Raw genomic sequence first — 20,023 nt, 5'->3', positions numbered from 1 at the left:
ACTTATGGAGAACAATCCCAAGCAGATTACATAGCATGGCCCCTGGCAAGGGTGGTGGAATTCCTTCTGGGGCAAACACATTTGAGAATCACTGCAACAGGCCCCTCCCCCAGAAGATCAATAAGAACATCCAGCCAAGACCAAGTTTACTGATTAATGAGAACTGCAAAACTCCAGCGCTAGGGGAATACAGCACATAGAATTCATGGCTTTTCCCCCATAATTCTTTATTCTTTTGAAGTCAATTTTTAAAGTTTTCTATATTTATTTCTTTTTTTAAAAATTCTTTTTCTTTCCTTTTCAACCAACTTCTTATCAATTCCCCTTTTAAAGTCTTTTTTAATTTTCATTTTTACAGTTATCCCTTCACTGTATTTAACCTTATTTTTATATACATATATGTTTTTCTTTCTTTAATATTTTGGGATATAGTTTCTTCTAACAGACCAAAATATACTCTAAATCTAGTATATGGCTTTGGTCTGTTCACCCACCTAATCATATTCTCTCCTTTTTAAAAAATTATTTTCTTCTTTCTTTTTCAACCAACTTCTGATCTTACCAATTCCTTTTTAAAAATATTTAAAATTTTTCATTTTTATAGTCCTTTCCATCCCTTCATTGCATTTACCATTATTTTCATGTATATAGATATATAGTTTTTCTTTCTTTAAAATTTTGGGAGGCAGTTTCTTCTAACAGGCCAAAATACACCCAAAATCTAGTGTGTGGCTCTGGTCTCTTCACAGTCCTGATCATATTCTTTCTCTTCTTTTTTTTTCTTTTCCTCTGGTTTCAGGTTTCTTCTGATTTGTTTAGTGCATATTTTTCTGGGGTCGTTGTTACCCTTTTAGCATTTTTTTTCTCTCATTCATCTATTCTTCTCTGGACAAAATGACAAAATGAAAAAAAAACTCATCTCAAGAAAAAGAACAAGAGACAATACTGACTGCCAAGGACCTAATCAATATGGGCATTAGTAAAATGTTAGAACCGGAGTTCAGAATGATTATGAAGATGCTAGCTGGGTTTGAAAAAAAGCATAGAAGATACTAGAGAATCCCTTTCTGGAGAAGCAAAATCTAACCAAGTTGAAATCAAAAGGCTATTAATGAGGTGCAATAAGAAATGGATGCTCTAACTGCTAGGATAAATGAGGCAGAAGAAAATTAGTGATACAGAAGACCAAATAATGAAAAATCGAGAAGCTGAGAAAAAGAGGGATTAACAATTACTGGATCACGAGGGGAGAATTCAAGAGATAAGTGATACCATAAAGGAAAACAATCTACACATTTAATGTAATTTCTATCAAAATACCATCAGCTTTTTTTCCTAGAGTTAGAACAAATCATCCTAAAATTTGTATGGAACCAGAAAAGACACTGAATAGCCAGAGGAATGTTGAAAAAGAAAACCAAAGCTGGTGGTATCACAATTCCAGACTTCAAGCTCTATTACAAAACTGTAATCATCAAGACAGTATGGGAGTGCCTGGTTTGCTCAGTCCTTAAGCATCCGTATTCAGCTTGGGTCATGATCTGATCCCAGAGTCCTGGAATTGAGCCCCTCATATGGCTCCCTGCTCAGTGGGAAGCCTGCTTCTCCCTCCTCCACTCTCCCTGCTTGTGTTCCTTCTCTTGCTGTCTCCCTCTCTGTCAAATAGATAAAAATAAAAAAAAAAAAAAGACAGTATGGTACTGGCACAGAAACAGACACATAGATCAATGGAACGGAATAGAGAGCCCAGAAATGGACCCTCAACTCTATGGTCGACTAATCTTTGACAAAGCAGGAAAGAATGTCCAGTGCGGGGGGCAGTCTCTTCAACAAATGGTGTTGGGAAAATTGGACAGTCACATGCAGAAGAGTGAAATTGGACCATTTTCTTATACCAAACACAAAGATAAACTCAAAATGGATGAAAGAGCTCAATGTGAGACAGGAATCCATCAAAATCCTTAAGGAGAATACAGGCAGCAACTGCTTTGGCCTCAGCCGCAGCTACTTCTTCTTAGAAACATCCCTAAAGGCAAGGGAAGAAAGGGATAAAATGAACTATTGGGACTTCATCAAGATAAAAAGATTTGTAAGGCAAAAGAAAGAGTCAGCAAAGCCAAAAGACAACTGACAGAATAGGAAAAGATATGGCACATGACATATCGGATAAAGGGCTAGTATCCACAATCTATAAAGAACTTTTCAAACTCAACACCCAAAGAACAAATAATCCAATCAAGAAATAGGCAGAAGACATGAACAGACATTTCTGCAAAGAAGACATCCAAATGGTCAATAGACATATGAAAAAATGCTCACCATCATTTGGCATCAGCGAAATATGAATCAAAACCACAAGGAGATACCACCTCACTCCAGTCAGAATGGCTAAAATTAACTAGTCAAAGAAACAACAGGTGTTGGTGAGGATGCAGAGAAAGGGGAACCCTTCTACACTCTTGGTGGGAATGCGAGCTGCTGCAGCCACTCTGGAAAACAGTATTGAGGTTCTTCAGAAAGTTGAAAATAGAGATACCCTACAATCCAGCAATTGCGCTACTGGGTATTTACCCCAAAGATACAGATATAGTGATCTGAAGGAGCATGTGCACCCCAATGTTTATAGCTGCAATGTCCACAATAACCAAACTATGGAAAGAGCCCAGATGTCCATGAACAGATGAATGGATAAAGAAGATGTGAGATACACACACACACACACACATTCATATGTATATATGTACCACACACACACGTACATAATACATACATACACACAATAGAATATTATGCAGGCAACAAAAAAGTAAACCTTGCCATTTGCAATGATGTGGCTGGAACTAGAGGGTATTATGCTAAGTGAAATAAGTCAACAATTATCATATGATCTCCCTGATAGGAGGAATTTGAGAAACAAGACAAGAGGATTGTAGGAGAAGAGAGGGAAAAATGAAACAAGACAAAACCAAAAAGGGAGACAAACCATAAAAGACTCTCAATCTCAGGAAACGAACTGAGGGTTGCTGGAGTGGACGAGGTTGGGAGGGATGGAGTGGTTGATGGACGTTGGGGAGGGTATGTGCTATGGTGAGCACTGTGAATTGTGTAAGACTGATGAATCACAGTCCTGTACCCCTGATACAATACATTATATGTTGATTTAAAAAAAAAAAGAACTATTGGGACTTAATCAAGATAAAAAGCTTTTGCACAGCAAAAGAAATAGTCAACAAAACCAAAAGATGAACGGCAGAATGGAGAAGATATTTGCAAATGACATATCAGATAAAGGGCTAGTATCCAAAATCTATAAAGAACTTACCAGACTCAACACTCAAAGAACAAATAATCCAATCAAGAAATGGGCTGAAGACATGAGCAGACATTTCGCAAAGAAGACATCCAAGTGCCCAACAGACACATGAAAAAATGCTCAACATCACTTGGCATCAGGAAAATACAAATCAAAATCACAATGAGATATAACCTCACACCAGTCAGAATGGCTAAAATTAACAAGTCAGGAAATGTTAGATTTTGGTGAGGATGCACAGAAAGGGGAATCATCCTACACTGTTGTTGGGAATGCAAACTGTTGGTGCAGGATGGAAAACAGTTTGGAGGTTCCTCAAAAAGTTGGAAATAGAGCTATCCTATGACCCAGCAATTGCACTATTGGGTATTTATCCCAAAGATAGGAATGTAGTGATTTGAAGGGGCATGTGCACCCCAATGTTTATAGCAGCAATGTCCACAATAGCCAAACTATGGAAAGAGCCTAGATGTCCATCAACAGATGAATGGATAAAGAAGATGTGCTGTACATATACAGTGGAGCCATCAAAATGCAGCCATCAAAAATGGAAATCTTGCCATTTGTGATGATGTGGCTGGAACTAGAGGGTATTATGCTAAGTGAAATAAGTCAGTCAGAGAAAGACAATTATATGATCTCACTGAGATGTGGAATTTGAGAAAGAAGACAGAGGATCACAGGGGAGAAGAGGAAGAAATGAAACAAGATGAAACCAGAGAGGGAAACAAACCATAAGAGACTCCATCTCAGGAAACTAACTGAGGGTTGCTGGAGTGGAGGGGTTTGGGAGGGATGGGGTGGCTGGTTGATGCACATTGTGGAGGGTATGTGCTATGGTGAGTGCTGTGAATTGTGTAAGACTGTTGAATCACGTACCCCGAAACAAATAATACATTATATGTTAATTAAAGAAAAAGAAAACGTGCTGTTAAAAAAACAAAGAATAAACCAGCCAACCAAATAAAAACCCATGCAGTTGCCACTAAGCCTACGTAAGCATCCCTGGAAATGACCAAAAAGTAGTTCATGAAAATAATTAATCCTAAACAAGCTTGGAAAGGTTGCTTTTTCCTTGCAGTGTGAGTACCAATATTTTTAGCTCATTTCAGAGATACGTATTCTTTTGAGTCCTGCTAGTGTATGCTCTTCATTCTTGCTCTACAACTTTCAGGATTCCTTTGTTTTGATTCCTGTTTTAAAACTGAATTTTGCATTCTCTTGGAGTGTCCTAAGTATAGTAAATTTTAGTCTGAGTTCCTAGTTAAACTGATGACTATAGTTGTTGTCCTCTCTTATTATCCCTTTACTAGAATGATGTCTTTAGTCAAGAGCCTTAACTTTCTCAGGTTGGGTTTTAAAACTGTTTGTTCATATTAATATGTAATACTTACAAATAGGCATTAGTTATAAAGTGCTTCTTTTAATTATTTCATTTTTTTCTCTCCAATTTAGTATAATATAAAAGGAGGTCATAGTCTACAAAACCGGGAGAAGCGTTTTAAGAAGTTTGTTTCAGATAGCCCAGGACCAGCAAGCTATGATCAGTTTTATCCTGGAACATTAGATATCATGAACAGAAAAGCACTGCAGGTTAAAGAGCATCTTCAATCAGTACGTTGCTATTTTAAATTATACTCCGACATTTCTTTTAGTTAAAATAGAAAAGGTTTAATGTTTTATGTGGTAAGTACCTTAAGAAAAACTTTACTATAAAAATTATTTTTATTAGTATCCATATTGTAGTTTATAATTAAATTAATATTCAATGTGTATAAACTAGTTTTTTATTGTATTAACAACTGACTTCATTTTTGCTCTTAATAAGTCTATTATCACTTCCAATTTCTATGGTAAATGGAAAGTAAAGGAGATTTAAAAAACCACCTGAGTGGTCTACCTATATATAGAGAGAAAACTCTGTAATAAGTACTGTTAATAATACAGTGAAATTGAAAGCATGATTCCTGAAATAAAAAACTTAAAATTTAGATGAAAGAGAGCTATATAGATTGTTACTAATGCAAGATAAAATATGATAGGTGCTAAATGAATAACTGTGTAATTGAATGCCATAGGAATTTTAAAATTACATTAATTTTTTTTTTTTTTTTTAGAGAGAGCGAATGGGGCTGGGAGATAGAGGAAGAGGGAGAATCTGAAGCAGGCTCCATGCCTAGCATAAAGCCCGAGTCAGGGCTCCATCTTATGACCCTGAGATCATGATCTGAGCCAAAATCAAGAGTTGGATGCTTAACAAACTCAGCCACCCAGGCCCCCCAATGCCATAGGAATTTAAAGGAAGACTACTACATCATGGCAAAGTATACTTTGTAGAGGATTTATAGAGAAGTTTGGCCTTGAAGAATAGGGTTGGACTATACATTCCAGGCATGGAGAGCTATAGGGGTGAAGGTAGTGTAGTAGGGTCCATGGAAGACAGAAGATTGTACTGACCCAAGTAAAAAATTCATGTAGGAGACTAGCAGATGACATGTTTGGAAAAGCATATTGGTCTTATATAATAAATAATTTTTATACCAAAGGCCTAGCCCTTTGAAATAAATAATCTAGATTTTGGTCAGTTTATTTAGAGTGGTTCTCTTTTCTTTTTCCATAACTCCTTCACATAGCTCATTTTAATTACATTTTAATCAGCTTTGTTTAGGGGACATATTTTAGAGCTAAGTGCTCAGTTGAATAATGTCAGTACAGTGACAATGAAGTTAAGGTTTATAAGTATATTTAAATATCTGCTATTTTGTAAGTGGGGAAAAAGTAAGTGTTCATTTGCTTATGCAAGGGTTTATCAGATCTTTTTAAAGAAGGATACATTTGTTTTATTTGACATTAAAGTAATCTTTTGCATTTTCTTAATAACACTGTGATATTTTCTTCTGAAAAGTAGTAAGTTATTTTTTTTTCAAGACTTGTGAATGTTTTTTAATGGACACATTAGGAATTTCTTCCTCCCCTTCATCCCCTTCCTTCCTTCCAGTTTAAAATAAATAAGTAATGGAGAGGAAAAGTACAGCATAGGGAATATAGTCAGTAACATTATATGACTATGTATGTGTGTCATACACATGGTGACATATGTATGGTGACAGATGGTAACTGCACATGTTGTGGTGAGCATTGTGTAATGTACAGAATTGTCCAGTTACTATGGTATGCATTTGAAACTAATATCAGACATTTTTTTCCAGAGACTGTGTATAATAGACATAATTCTAGGCGCTGGCAACACATAGAAGACAAATCATTGCTTCCCAGGATCTATAATTTTATTTTTTATTTTTATTCTTTTAAGCTTTTATTTATTTATTTGGCAGAGAGAGAGAGAGAGAGATCAGAAGTAGGCAGAGAGGCAGGCAGTTGGTGGGGTGAGGGGAAGCAGACTCCCCGCTGAGCAGAGAGCCCGATGCAGGGCTCAATCCCAGGACCCTGAGATCATGACCTAAGCTGAAGGCAGAGGATTAACCCACTGAGCCACCCAGGTGCCCTGGATCTATAATTTTAATAGGGAAATTATGTAATTCAGTATAAAATATTTGATGCAATGCTATTTTAATAAACATATATCATAATAAAATGTCTGCTAGTAACCCAAAGTAGAGAGTTTTTGGAGGGAATAGTGATATCACAATCAAACTGGATCTTAAAGAAGGATTCACTAAGTGTTAAAATAATGGGATAAATGGGCGCCTGGGTGGCTCAGTGGGTTAAGCCGCTGCCTTCGGCTCAGGTCATGATCTCAGGGTCCTGGGATCGAGTCCCGCATCGGGCTCTCTGCTCAGCAGGGAGCCTGCTTCCCTTCCTCTCTCTCTGCCTGCCTCTCTGCCTACTTGTAATCTCTCTGTCAAATAAATAAATAAAATAAAATCTTTAAAAAAAAAAAAAAAAAAAAAAAAAAATAATGGGATAAAAACACTCCAGGAAGAGAAAACCATGTGAATAAAGACATTGTGGTTTTTAGTGGCTTGGTATGTCTGGGGAAGAACAGAGTTCTTTAGAATATTTGGATTATAGGATCTAAGGGAGGATAGTAGGAATAGAGGGTAGAGAAGGAGATAGGGGACATATTTTGGAAAGTCTTGATATCATGGAAATAATTTTTGAAAGTAGTGGGAGAAGCTATTCAATACTTCCTGTTATAATTTGGTAATCAGTATATGGTCTCTAATGATAAAAAAAAGTAAAATTCTGCCAGTGATAGTATATTTATAATGTAATTGTCTATTGGGCATGTGGGCATGCATACACTAAACTATAGCATTTATTTATTCAGAAACAACGGAGGATCAATATATTCTTAAGTAGTTTTCCAGATAACTAAATTGATTATTTTTTAAATTTAAAAAATATTTTTTAACTAAATCGTTTAAATGCCAGCATTTCATTTGCTAAATTTTATACTAGTATTCCTACTATATGTTGCTTTTTTTTGTTTAAATTATAAAATATTTCATGCTAAAGGAAATTAAAAAAAAATGATAATCACCCTAAAACTTCTGACTATAACTTGGATAATTCTGTTAATTTTTGCATAGCTTTTAAAAGTTCATCATTGAATCATATATATATTATTATATATACTTGTATATAATTGCATGTGTCTTACCTAGTCATACATTCTATTTTTCTATTTCCATTTAGGATTATGTCATAGACATTTTTCTTGCTATCTGGTCAGCATAATTAGGATATTTATATAGAGCACCAGTAATATGGAGATAAATCAGGAGCTGATTTAGCTGAAAGAATGAAGCTGGGAAATGTTACAGAAAAATATAAAGTTCATTTTTGCCTGGGAGATATTATGATAGTATAGCACAAGTAACCACTTTGAACTGGTGATTGATGATGAAACTAGGAGTGAATGCCTACTTTTAGCATCAGTAATATTTATTTACTAAGTAAAATAAATAACTGAGCCAAGTGAGGGAGACTCTTTTCCTCTTAAGGTGGCTTTAATGGTAATACTATATATTATCATAATTTATATGATTATGTGAGACTTGAATTTACTTCTTTAAATTACTTTTATAGAATTAACATTTCTGGTTAAATTATGAAAGTCATTAAGTCAATATTTATATTTGCCTTTTAGTAAATTTTAATATTTGGTTCTTTATTCCTTTTCTTATCTCTAAGTAAATAATGTAAAATGTTTTCTTATAGAAAATTTCAAGGGTACCACCTACAGTTTACAGAAGTGTTGATGTTCCTTCAATTCCTTCTTGTGGATGGTCATATGGTTATGATATTAATGAGGATGGCAGTATTATAAAACATTCTCCACCTGCTAGTGACAGTCCACTAGGTCCAGCATACTATAAACCTCAATTTGTAAGTACAATGTATTTTCTGTTGACAGTTGGAAGTTTGTTTGTGATTATGCATGTTTTAATTAATGTAATGCCAACTTCAGTGATAAATGGACCCCCAAATCTCAGTGGCTTAATACAACAGAAGTTCTTTTTTTCCTCATTCATATGCGTATTCCTTATTGATAAGAGACTTTCCTCTATGTAGAGATCTAGGGAAACAGGCTTATTCCATTCATGTCACTATCATCATCGAAGGGCTTCAGTTCACCTGTATCCAGCTGGCAAAGGGGAAAGAGAATGGAGGACTGCTAGTGGGAGGATTTTGTAGCCAAACCTGGGTATTAAAGCTCAATCACAGAGACACATTTAAGGGCCAAGAAGGCTGATAAATATAGTCTAACTACCTCTAGGAAGAAGAGGAAACAGGTTTCACTTACTAGAAGTATCTGCTACAATGTGTAATCTTATGCAATACATAGATATTCCTTTCCTGAATTTGGAAGGGAAAAGGGATTTTTTTAATAAAGGAATTTGAATCTGATAGTATAGGATTATTTATTTCACAAAATTTTTTTAAAAAGTTAAGGAGCTTCTCTTTAATTAAAATATCAAGCATATTATAGCACGTCCATCTCATGCAGGTTTTTGGGTTCAAACCTGGCCAAAACTGAGCCAAAATTTCATTTAGCCAATTAAAATATATGAATTATCCACGAATATAAATGATTTGTCTGGTTTTACTTAGTTACAAGACTGAAGTACGTAGTGCTTTGAACTTAACATTTTTATACTTTTATGAGATCTGGAAGAAGTAATCCCCATGAGGAAGATGGCCAGAATTAAGCATAGTCTTAAGGAGAGGCTGAAGAATGACAAACCTTGGGCAAAGAATAGGTATTCTCAGATTTGGCTTGACCTTCAATTTTAGTACTCTATAAGTTTTGTTTGTACATGTCTCCATCTTTGGGCTTAGACCCAAATATTTTTAGAAACCATTTTGTTTGTGGCTATACTGGGACATTTTTGCATCTTAGATCCTTTGGATTGTTAAAGGTTTTAAAAATATATATATTTACTGTAATTTACATAATTACACATAGACCAGTACAAACATAACAGATACCCATGAATGTAAACTAGTGCAGCCACTGTGGGGGTGGCTCAGTTGGTTAAGCATCTATGTTCAGCTCAGGTGATGATCCCAGGACCCTGGGATCGTATCCTGTATCAGGCTGCCTGCTCAGTGGGGAGCCTGCCACTCTCCTGCTGTTTGTGTACTTTCTCTGTCTCTGTCAAATAAATAAATAAAATCTTAAAAAAATTCCTTTAATTTGGAATGGTTCTTTAGTCTTTGTCTTTTGTAACCTTGACTTTTTGAAGAGTATAGCCTATTTACTTTGTAGAGTATTTCTTAATTTTGGCTTTATGTATATTTTATCATGATTAGAGTAAGTTTATATATTTTGGCAGGAATACTCCAGAAATGATGTATCCTCAGTGCATCACATAAAGAGGCACAGGATATATGTTTATCTCATGATTGGTGATGTTAATTTGAGGTGGTATCTTCCAGTTTTATCTAGTGTAAATTACTGTTTTTAAAAAATTTATAAATATTTTGTGGGAGTTACTTTAAGAATAAGTAGATATATTTTTCGTCATCAAACTCACTAATTTAATATCCTTTCATGATGCCTGATTCAATTTTACTGTGATGTTTATCAAGGGATGGTTTTATGACTCCATCTTTCCTTTAACATGTGTTTATTGGCACTTTAAAGGAGAGCTTTCTGTATCTTTTTTCCCATTTATATCATCACGGATTCATGAATTCCTCTTTTACTAAAAAATTTATCATTTATTACTCATTATTTATTCTGAGCTTCAAATTACCTCAGAATTGATCCTTGTGAGCCCTTTTAAGCTAGCATCTCTTGTCTTTTTGACATGTCCTCATCATTCTTTGAGCATTTCTTTACCTTCTGGCGCAGTAAGATGTTCCAGGTTCACCAATTTTTTTTTCCCTGCTCCAGCCCTGGAATCAGACATTTCTTTAAGGAGCCCTACTTCCATTTAGTGGAGAATGGTATTTCAAAACAAGATCATTATACTATGTACATGTATTGTTCCTGCGGTGTCATTGCTTCAGGCTGTCAATGGACAGGATTAGAAATCCATACTTATTTCTTATCTATTAAAAACTTTGAGTTTATGCTGATACCTGATTTTGATAATTATGTTGTGATTATAAAAGGCAGTATCTTGTTCTTAAGAAATTCCAATCCAGTACCACAGGTTTGTTCTAGCTTTTGCTTTTCAGTGAGAAACCTTTTATTCTATTATTCTCAATATATTTACTTACTTGCTTAGTCCTGTAAAACACTGAAAGAAATTTCATTGCTAACCCATCCCTGCAAAAAAACAGACTTGACAAAATAGAAAGCTCTTACCTATAGGTAAGGGCACTGCACTGGAAGGTAGACTTATAGACTGCCTATATGAACATTGAAGGTGTGTGCTGACACATGCACAGAGCACCACTGTAAAGGTTGGAGACTTATTAGTTTAAGGCATTTAAGGAAATGACTTGTCCAACGATTGTCCAACTGTTACCTGACCACTTAGCTAACCAGGCTGAAACTTCAGTAGACACATATGACAAAGAATGCAGAATCTAATGATAGTTCAGGGACATCACTAACCAAACAAGCACCAACAAACCCTTCAGTGGTAGGGGGAGATTCTGATTTCCAGAGTTGCCACATTATATTATCTAAAATGTGCAATTTTCAACTTAAAAAATTATGAGAAATGCAAAGAACAAAAAAATATGGTCCATATGTAGGAATAGCAATCAATAGAAACTTCTTGAGGAAGCCAGTATGTTGGACTTATTAGACCAAGTTGTTAAATCAGCTATTTTAAATAGATTCAAAGAAGTAAAGGAAGCTATGTCTAGAGAACTAAAGGAAAATATAAGAACAGTGTCTCACTGAATAGAATGTATCAATAAAAAGTTAGAAATTTTAGAAAGAAATCAAATAGAAATTCTGGAACTGAAAAGTATAGTTATAGTCTTGAAAATTTACTAGTGGGATTCAGTAATGGATTTGAACTGGAGAAGAAGGAATCAGAAAATTTGAGGACAAATCAATTGATATATATAGTCTCACAAAGGAAAAAGGAATGAAGAAAAATAAACATAGCTTAAGAGACTTGTGGGACACCATCATGCAGACCAACGTATGGATAATGGAAGTCCAGGAAGGAAAGAAGAAAAGAAAGGGTCAGAGAGAATGTTTAAAGAAATAATGGCTAAAACACCCCAAATTTGTTGAAAAAACATTGATATATACATACAAGGAGCTCAGTGAATTCCAAGCAGGATAAAATATAAAGGGATGCATACCTAGATCCATTATAGTCAAACTGTTGAAAGCCAAAGACAAAGAGAGGTGTTAAAAAAGCAGGAGAAGTGACAAGGAATTCCGCAGTAAGATTAACAGTTGATTACCAGAAACGATGGAGTCCAGAAGACACTGGCATGATATTTTCAAAGTGCTGGGAAAAAAAAAAAAAAAAGACTGCCAATCAAGAATTCTGTTCTCTGAAAATGAAGGTGAAATAAAACATTCCCAAGTAAACAGAAACTGAAAGAATTTATCTCTAGTACTTCCTCTAAAGAAATGCTAGAGGCAGTCAGTCCTTCAGGCTGAAATGAAAGGTCATTAGATAGTAACTCAAATCTATACGAAGAATTAAAGAACAATGATAATGGCAAATACATAAGCCAGTATTATTTTATTTTTAGCTTGTAACTCCTCTATTTGATTTCTATTGATTATGGAATACAGTAGAAATGATACATTTTATGTTCAAGTACAGTTGTTTGTTTTCATAATGTTCATTCAGTCAACATATGCACATCATAAGGTTTTGTTATAGTGTTCAACAATTCATTAGTTGCATATAGCCCAGTGCTCATCCCAACATGTGCTCTCCTTGACACCCATCACCCAGTTACCCCATCCTTCCACCCCCCTCTATTCTGTAACCCTCAGTTTTTTCCCCAGAGTCCAGAATCTCTCATGGTTTGGACTGTTTTATGCTATAAAAGTTAAAAAGAACCAGGTTATCTCTGGAAATATGGAGAGGAAGGACATTGTAATTTATAGATGTGTCTCCTATTCTCAGAGAATTTCCATTTCTTCTGATTCTGGGGTCTTTTATCCCATGAGTATCTTGCCTTCTTTTTCTATGCCGTACCTGGTTTTCCAGGCCTTGACTATCCCACCATCCTGTTAATAATCTCAAAATAATTAGTCTTCTTCAGCAGACAGTGCTAGTATTTTAGATATTTGAGTAAGATGCTTAGAAGAATAGTAGAGATAAGTTATGTAAAAATTGCAGTGAAATTAGAGAAGTCCTGTGGTTTAATAGCAGTATATTCTGTTCAAGGTGAGGAAAAGTTAGAAGATGTAGTTGAATGGAGTATACCACCTGGGTTTGTTTCTTGGCTTCACCACTTAATAGTTATTTGTCCTTGCTTAAGCTCTTTTTTACAATAGTCCTGGATCTTTGGCCTTAACTTAAACAATTCTCTGAATACTCTTACCTTAAATCTCAAAATGGTTATTCTTTCTTTAAAATTAAACTTTTCATATACACTATTTCTTTGTTTTGGAATAGTCTATCATCTATTCAAGGGCTGGAACCTTGCCTCCAAGCTTACCTAGATGTACAAAACCTAGATTACCTTAAGAATTGTTAAACAGTTGAACCACAGAAACACAACAGTGTAAATTAACCTGAAGAGTTTCCTAGACCTAATGAATAAACATTACTTTGACTTATAAAATTTATTTTATTTTTCCTTCAGCCCAAAAAAAATACAGATTCCTATAGACTGTATAGGAATTGTGAAATTGATACTGTAGTAATGTTCATTTAGATTTTACCCAATTTCTGAGAATTCTATGTATCTCTTTAGTTGCTTTTTGAGATAATCTCATATATGGGCTCAGTTTCTAGATGAGTGAATATTTATAGAAGATTAAGAAAATAATCCAAGAGGTGTGAAATAGTTGTGGTTCTTCCCTGAACTGGTGAATAATATATGCTGGAGATATTTTACATAGTTTAAATAGAAAACAGGCTTTGAAATTAAGAGTTGTATAAGACTCTAGCCAACAAATGATAAATTTTAGCTTATTCAATCTGTAAGGGAAAAGTCTGTACATAAATTACTTTGTATAATATTTGAGTTTTAAAATTTAGTGTCTCTCTTGTATTCTCTCTCTCTTTTTTAAAGATTTTGTTTATTTATTTGACAGAGAGAGATCACAAGTAGGCAGAGAGGCAGACAGAGAGAGAGAGGGAAGCAGGCTTCCTGCTAAGCAGAGAGCCTGATGCGGGACTTGATCCCAGGACCCTAAGATCATGACCTGAGCTGAAGGCAGCGGCTTAACCCACGGAGCCACCCACGCACCCTCTCTCTCTTTTTTTTTTTTTTTAAGATTTTTTATTTATTTATTTGACAGAGAACACAAGTAGGCAGAGAGAGAGGAGGAAGCAGGCTCCCTGCTGAGCAGAGATCCCGATGCGGGGCTCGATCCCAGGACCCTGAGATCATGACCTGAGCGGAAGGCAGTGGCTTTAACCCACTGAGCCACCCAGGTGCCCCTCTCTTTCTTTTTTAAGAAGAGCCCAGGTAACCATTAGAAGCCTACTTTTTAGAGGTGGATTTCACAAGCAAAGTTTGTGGTGGAATTATGGCACTGACATTTGCTAATGATAGCATGCTGGGAACTACCCGTGTGCTGCCACGCTGGAGAACAGTCCATTAGTGTTTGAATTGATGCACTTTGGGACTTTTAATTCTTCAAAAATTCTATTTCCATACTTAATTATGGAAAAGACATGGTGGAAAAGTTGCATAGCCCCTTCTTCATACATTTTATTGACAGTGGGAGTGGCAGTTAGTAATTCTTCTTCAAGTTATATTACAGCATTTACTTAAAATAATGCAGCTCCCTGCTGAGTTTGCTTCAATTAAGTCATATTTTATTTGCTAATGATTTTCCAAGTTGACAATGACCTTGAAGTTGGTATTGTCAACACTTCTTGACATAAAGACAGTATGATTTAGAGGTAAGAGTGCATTAATTTATTTTTCATTTTCTGTCCTCCATTTTTAAGAGGCTTTTAAATTAAATTTCAGATTGAACATTTACCTGAGTAACCTCTGTAGTCAAGAGTTCAGTGAAAAAGTTCATATGATTTGGGTGAAATGAATTTTAGTGTATGTACAGGAAAAGAATTTTGCTAATGTCTTGAATGGTGTGTATGTATATTTATGCATGATCTTTCCTTCTGCCGGATTACCTTAAGAATTATTAAACAATTGAACCACAAAATCACAACAGTGTAAATTAACCTGAAGAGTTTCCTAGACCTAATTCTACTCAAGGTCTTGAAATGCTGCGTTAAAAGAATTAATATAAAACTTTAACATGTATTTTTTAGGCTATAAAAATGTGATGTAAGAGATGATTTACCAAAATGCTGTCTTAAAATGCTGATTTTTAAAAAAAAATCTATAGGCTATAGTAAATAAGCATAGTAGATATGCTTCTGCCTGAAATATATAAAATATCTAACATATCTAACATGGTTATGTTATATTAGAACAGAGTTCTACATTTGTGTACTTTACTTATTATGCCTAAAATCTGCACAATTATGGAATTTCTGTTAATTTCTAATTAAAAAATAAAGTATAACACAATGAAGATATTTTGCTTTTTCTGTACACAAAACTATGTATTTTGAAATTCATGGCTATGTTAGATAAATCCATTTGAAAGATGATCTACAACACTTACTTTAGAAAAAAGAAGTCTTGTGTGGCTTGACATTCTTTCTTTTCCTAAAGCTCTGTAGGGTGCAGCAGTCTTTGGAGTTGCCACTGACCCAAAGGAACAGGCTGCTTTTCAGCTACTCTAGTGGATGCCACAGTTCCTTCCAGTATTCATCTGCTACCATCTGTAGCTCTGTTGGGACATGTCAAGGGTGTCCCATTTTTCTATACTCTCATGCTAGGTGTTACATTTGTCTCTGCACTCCAGATCCAAAGCCTTTGGGTGATCTGACTGCCTTATTTCCTTTTGTGTTATGCTCAGGAGTGCCAAAGCAATGTATACTCTAAGTGCTATAGAGATTGGTGAGATAGCTCTTTCAATTTTTCTTCATAGCTCTGTTCCTTCTAGTACTGACAAAGATCTGGGCTTGAGAATCATGTATCAACTAGACAACCTACTTATGATAATAATGGTAATAATATCACCTTACTTTGATATAGTGCTTTATAGTGTTATAGCTTCATAAGTATTAAAGCTGAATGTCTATAGTGAAGATAGGAAAATACCTCTCTGCTCTTTGCATTATAATTCATTAGAAGGGATCTACATATTAATAATCTAAGTACATTGAGGCCACTTATAGTGCTGGAAATATTCCTAGTGGAAATAAGAATTAATCCTTTTTATTTATGTAACAAGTTTTCCCAGGCTTCATTGGATTGTGGGTACTAAAGAAAGTCACAGTTTTGTTAATAACTCTAATGTAAGTATCTCCTCCTATTGATTTAGAGGTCTTCTAGCCTTCTGCAACTTCTTTTTGGGTATTGCTGGGAGTCCTCAGGGGCTGTCTTGACCATACTCCTGAATAAGTCTGTTTCCACTGAGACAACTGCCGTTCCACTAGGCACTTCAGTCTCTTACCAGATGGTGCTCTCTGCTGGGAATTTCTACCAAGGTACTTGATCACAGCTAAAGCTGCATGATGAGCTGGGGTGAAGTTGGGGAATAATGTCTTTCTCTTTTTGTTTTACATTGTATTATAGGGGTCTAAAAGTAGCACTGAGTTTTACCAGTGTTTAATGAAAGAAATCTTTTAGATTTTTATCATAGCCTTTTTGTACCCTCCAGGACACAGGCAAAAATCCAGTGGGAACTGTTAGAGGGCTAATTCAGTCCACAGAAAATATTCAATATTTAACATTTGCCACTTTTTGGGCAGTAAGATTTTCTTACTGGATGAGGGTCCTTATGATTAGCTGCTTCCCATAGGATTAGTTTTCACATTCACCTTCTGGTTGATTTGCCCTGTTAGTTCACTAGACATTTAAAAACATGTCTGAATCTTACTTAGACTTAATTAATAACTCCCTGTTTCTCTACCCTCAGCTCCAACATCCTTTACCACCCCAAGCAAGGAATAAACAAGGGAAATCAAAGCAGGGGAAACCTGTAGAAAAACTGCAGTTCAATTTCTCTGTGGGATTACATCTGTAAAAAGAATCGACAAAGGTCCTATTTCACTTCATGGAAACATCAAAGTTCTGTCAGAGATTTTATTGGCCCCTATTAATTCTTTAAGATAGGTGGGTGTAGAAGGGAAAGTTTAGTTTTATTGTGTTGTATTCTGTAACATCTGAGGGCTAGTTAATGGTAAGTTCTAGGAAGTAAAAGGCATTTTCACATAGTAGGGAATTGTAGTGCTGTACCAGATGCTTTTTGGATTTTGTTGTGGCATCCCAAAGCTTTCTGGAATGGTACTGCTCTAAATAGAGTTTGTCCTCATTAGGGGTCAGTGGCAGAGCTTCCAATTTATTTCCAACCATGCATGCTAAGAATAGAGTGGGTGAACATTGTCTTTCATCTCTTTATGTAATGGCCGTGGCACAAATCTCTGAGGGTATTAGTAGTTTTGAGAATTCCTCCCTACTTTCCACCAAAGAGTCCATCCTAATCTCTGGTTTCTGTCTCATTGGGTTCATTAGTAGGCTTCAGAGGAGGTTCTTTTCACATGTGGTGAGTTCTATTTCTGGTTGTAGTCTCTACTATGTTATATTTTCCAGAAATTCTTTGAAGATTTGGAACATGATTGATACTATCTCTTAAATTCTAGTACTGGTGATTTGTGTCTATTTTATAAAAATTTTTTGAAATTTTGGTAGGAGCTGGGCAGATACGGGTTTGATTCACCATTTTTGAATTGGAATTATACTTTATTCACTAATATTGCTATTTATTTTATTAATTATTATTAATAATGATAATTGAGAGAGGTTGGTACCACTGTTTTAGAAGAGTAATACTTACCTGGGACAAGTGACCCTGTTTTTTGCAGTTAAGCTACAAGTTTGTTATGGGGATTTTATTTTTTATATGTATATAAATCGGATTATTAATCCAAGCTTATTTTAAAACTATATTTTTACAAATATGAATTAAAAAATAAGTAGGCCAGAGTTTACCTTTTACCCTAGTTAAAAAATGATTTTTAAAGAAATTTTTGAATGATTGCTCAATTTAGAATCTATTAGGTGAACAAAAGAGAATTTCTATAAGAGAAGTTACTGTTCTTATATTTCATTATTTTATTAATTTCTGATGAAACCATGTCCTTTAACTTCCCTAAAGTGAACTTTTTAGGGTCATGATTAAATTTTGACATTTATTATAGTGGATGCAAAGGAAACATGATTATTGATTTCTCTTGTCACAAATAATTTCTTTGGCATTAAAGGATGAGTCTGGACCTCAAGCATTAATAGAATGAACTGGGGATAGTATTTAATTCGTTTGTCATATATTTGTTGCTATTTGAAAACTGCATGATTTTGTTATAGTTTAAATGCTAGGTAATTAGAAATTATCTACTGTTGGTGATACTTGAATTTGAATTTGATTTCTGGAAATTAATTTAATTTCTATTTAGTTCAGATCATTTTTAACAGACTCTCTATTCCCTAAATCATATAGTTCTGCCCTACCCTCCCTTTTTTAAATGATGAGGTGCTCATGTTTATTGCCCTTAAGGTTTTAGATTGCTAAGTGTACTGCCAAGAGAGCTGTTCATATTGGTTGAGGATATGCTAAAACTAGAGATAGCTCTTTAGGAATCCTGGCTGACTCAGGAGTGGGATGGGGCACAGCAGTTTTAATTTAGGTTGAGAGAAGACTTTGCAATTGTTAGCGGAACCCCCTTGACTAAGGCTGTCCTTCCTTTAGATTTAGACTTAAATGAAGTTAAACATTGTTTTATGGCTTATTTAAACTATGTCTCATCTTTGCTTTTTTTTTTTTTTTTTAAGGATTTTTCCAATACAACTTTGAAATACAAGGGGATACATTTTGGCCACTCTTTGGGAAGACTGGAGTTACCTACAAGGTCAGGGCCTGGTCCTGGACAGTATAATATAGTCCAGTAAGTAAAAAATACGTACATACATATATAAATGTAGTATACCTCTAATGTAGTTCTTGACTGGAAAGTATTCTAATGTATTCATTTGTGCCTGGCTCTGGTGTCCATTCTTCTGACTAAATGATAGATTTAGAAGCCATTCTCAGTGTGGGCTCAGAGCCATGGCATCAGTTTGGAGGTTATATTTATGAAGTTTAACTAGGAAATACATTTCTGGTAAAATAACTCATTTTGTCTTTATTTTCTTCTACTCCCATTCCTACTTTATTTTCTCCTACTCATACTCCCATGAGGCCTTAGATGTGGGTCCACAGAAGACAAAATTCAATGATAAATAACATGTGGTTCTCAGAATCTATCACCTGTTTTCATCATTATAATTTTTAAACAAGATCCAGCTTATCTGCCTGATTCATTTTCTCTTATAGAATGAGTTTTTTTTAAATAGGAAGTCCCACCATAATTACCTATTTAATTAGTTTCCTAGACAGATTCAAACATATCTATATACCAGTGGTGGCTGTAGCTGAGACTTTCTTAGACACCCTTGCTAATGTTCATTTACTGAACAAACATTGTTTGAATTCTTTCTGTGTGGTAGTACTACACATAGTAACTGGGAATAAAAAGAATGAAACATGGTTCTTATTTTTGGGAATTTATACCCTATTCTCTTTTCTTCTTCATTTTTCTAAACTCTCCTAATATGAGAGGTACACCTTGTATTTTTATTTTTTCAATAGTACACTAGAACTTCAACATGTTTATTTAGCTTAATGGGGTCTAAATTAATGTCTTTGTCATTATTCCAAACAAAACAGTCTATGAAATGTTCTGATTAGCTCTGTTCATCCTCTTGACATATGTTTTTGTTATTCAGTATTCTAATTTTATCCTTTTTTCTTTCAGTTTGGCTGGTTTGCTTATCTGTCTATCTTTCTGTCTGTCTGCCTGCTTGCCTGCCTACCTGCTCATCAGTTTTATTGAGGTTTAATAAATATAAGGCAAAAGTAACTTTTATTAAAGGTATGTAGTTCTTTGATGATTGCTTGCCTTCCATTCCACTACACTTCTAACTAAATACTGCAGGCATATCTGGGACTCT

General features: G+C 34.9%; 1 protein-coding gene across 1 annotated transcript in view; it reads left to right on the top strand.

Annotated features, from left to right (window-relative positions):
- The window catches only part of STPG2 (sperm tail PG-rich repeat containing 2), a 578,171-nt gene that overhangs the window by 17,535 nt on the left and 540,613 nt on the right, over positions 1-20,023 (top strand). Inside the window, exons 3-5 of the mRNA XM_047718028.1 lie at positions 4,769-4,927; positions 8,498-8,665; positions 18,806-18,918. Coding sequence (XP_047573984.1) covers positions 4,769-4,927; positions 8,498-8,665; positions 18,806-18,918 — 440 coding nt within the window. The remainder of the gene's footprint in view (positions 1-4,768; positions 4,928-8,497; positions 8,666-18,805; positions 18,919-20,023) is intronic.

Source organism: Lutra lutra, chromosome 2, assembly GCF_902655055.1.
Source record: "Lutra lutra chromosome 2, mLutLut1.2, whole genome shotgun sequence".
Classification (NCBI taxonomy): Eukaryota; Metazoa; Chordata; class Mammalia; order Carnivora; family Mustelidae; genus Lutra; species Lutra lutra.
The sequence above is the reverse complement of the archived record's forward strand: the minus strand, read 5'-3'. Positions and strand labels throughout refer to the sequence as shown.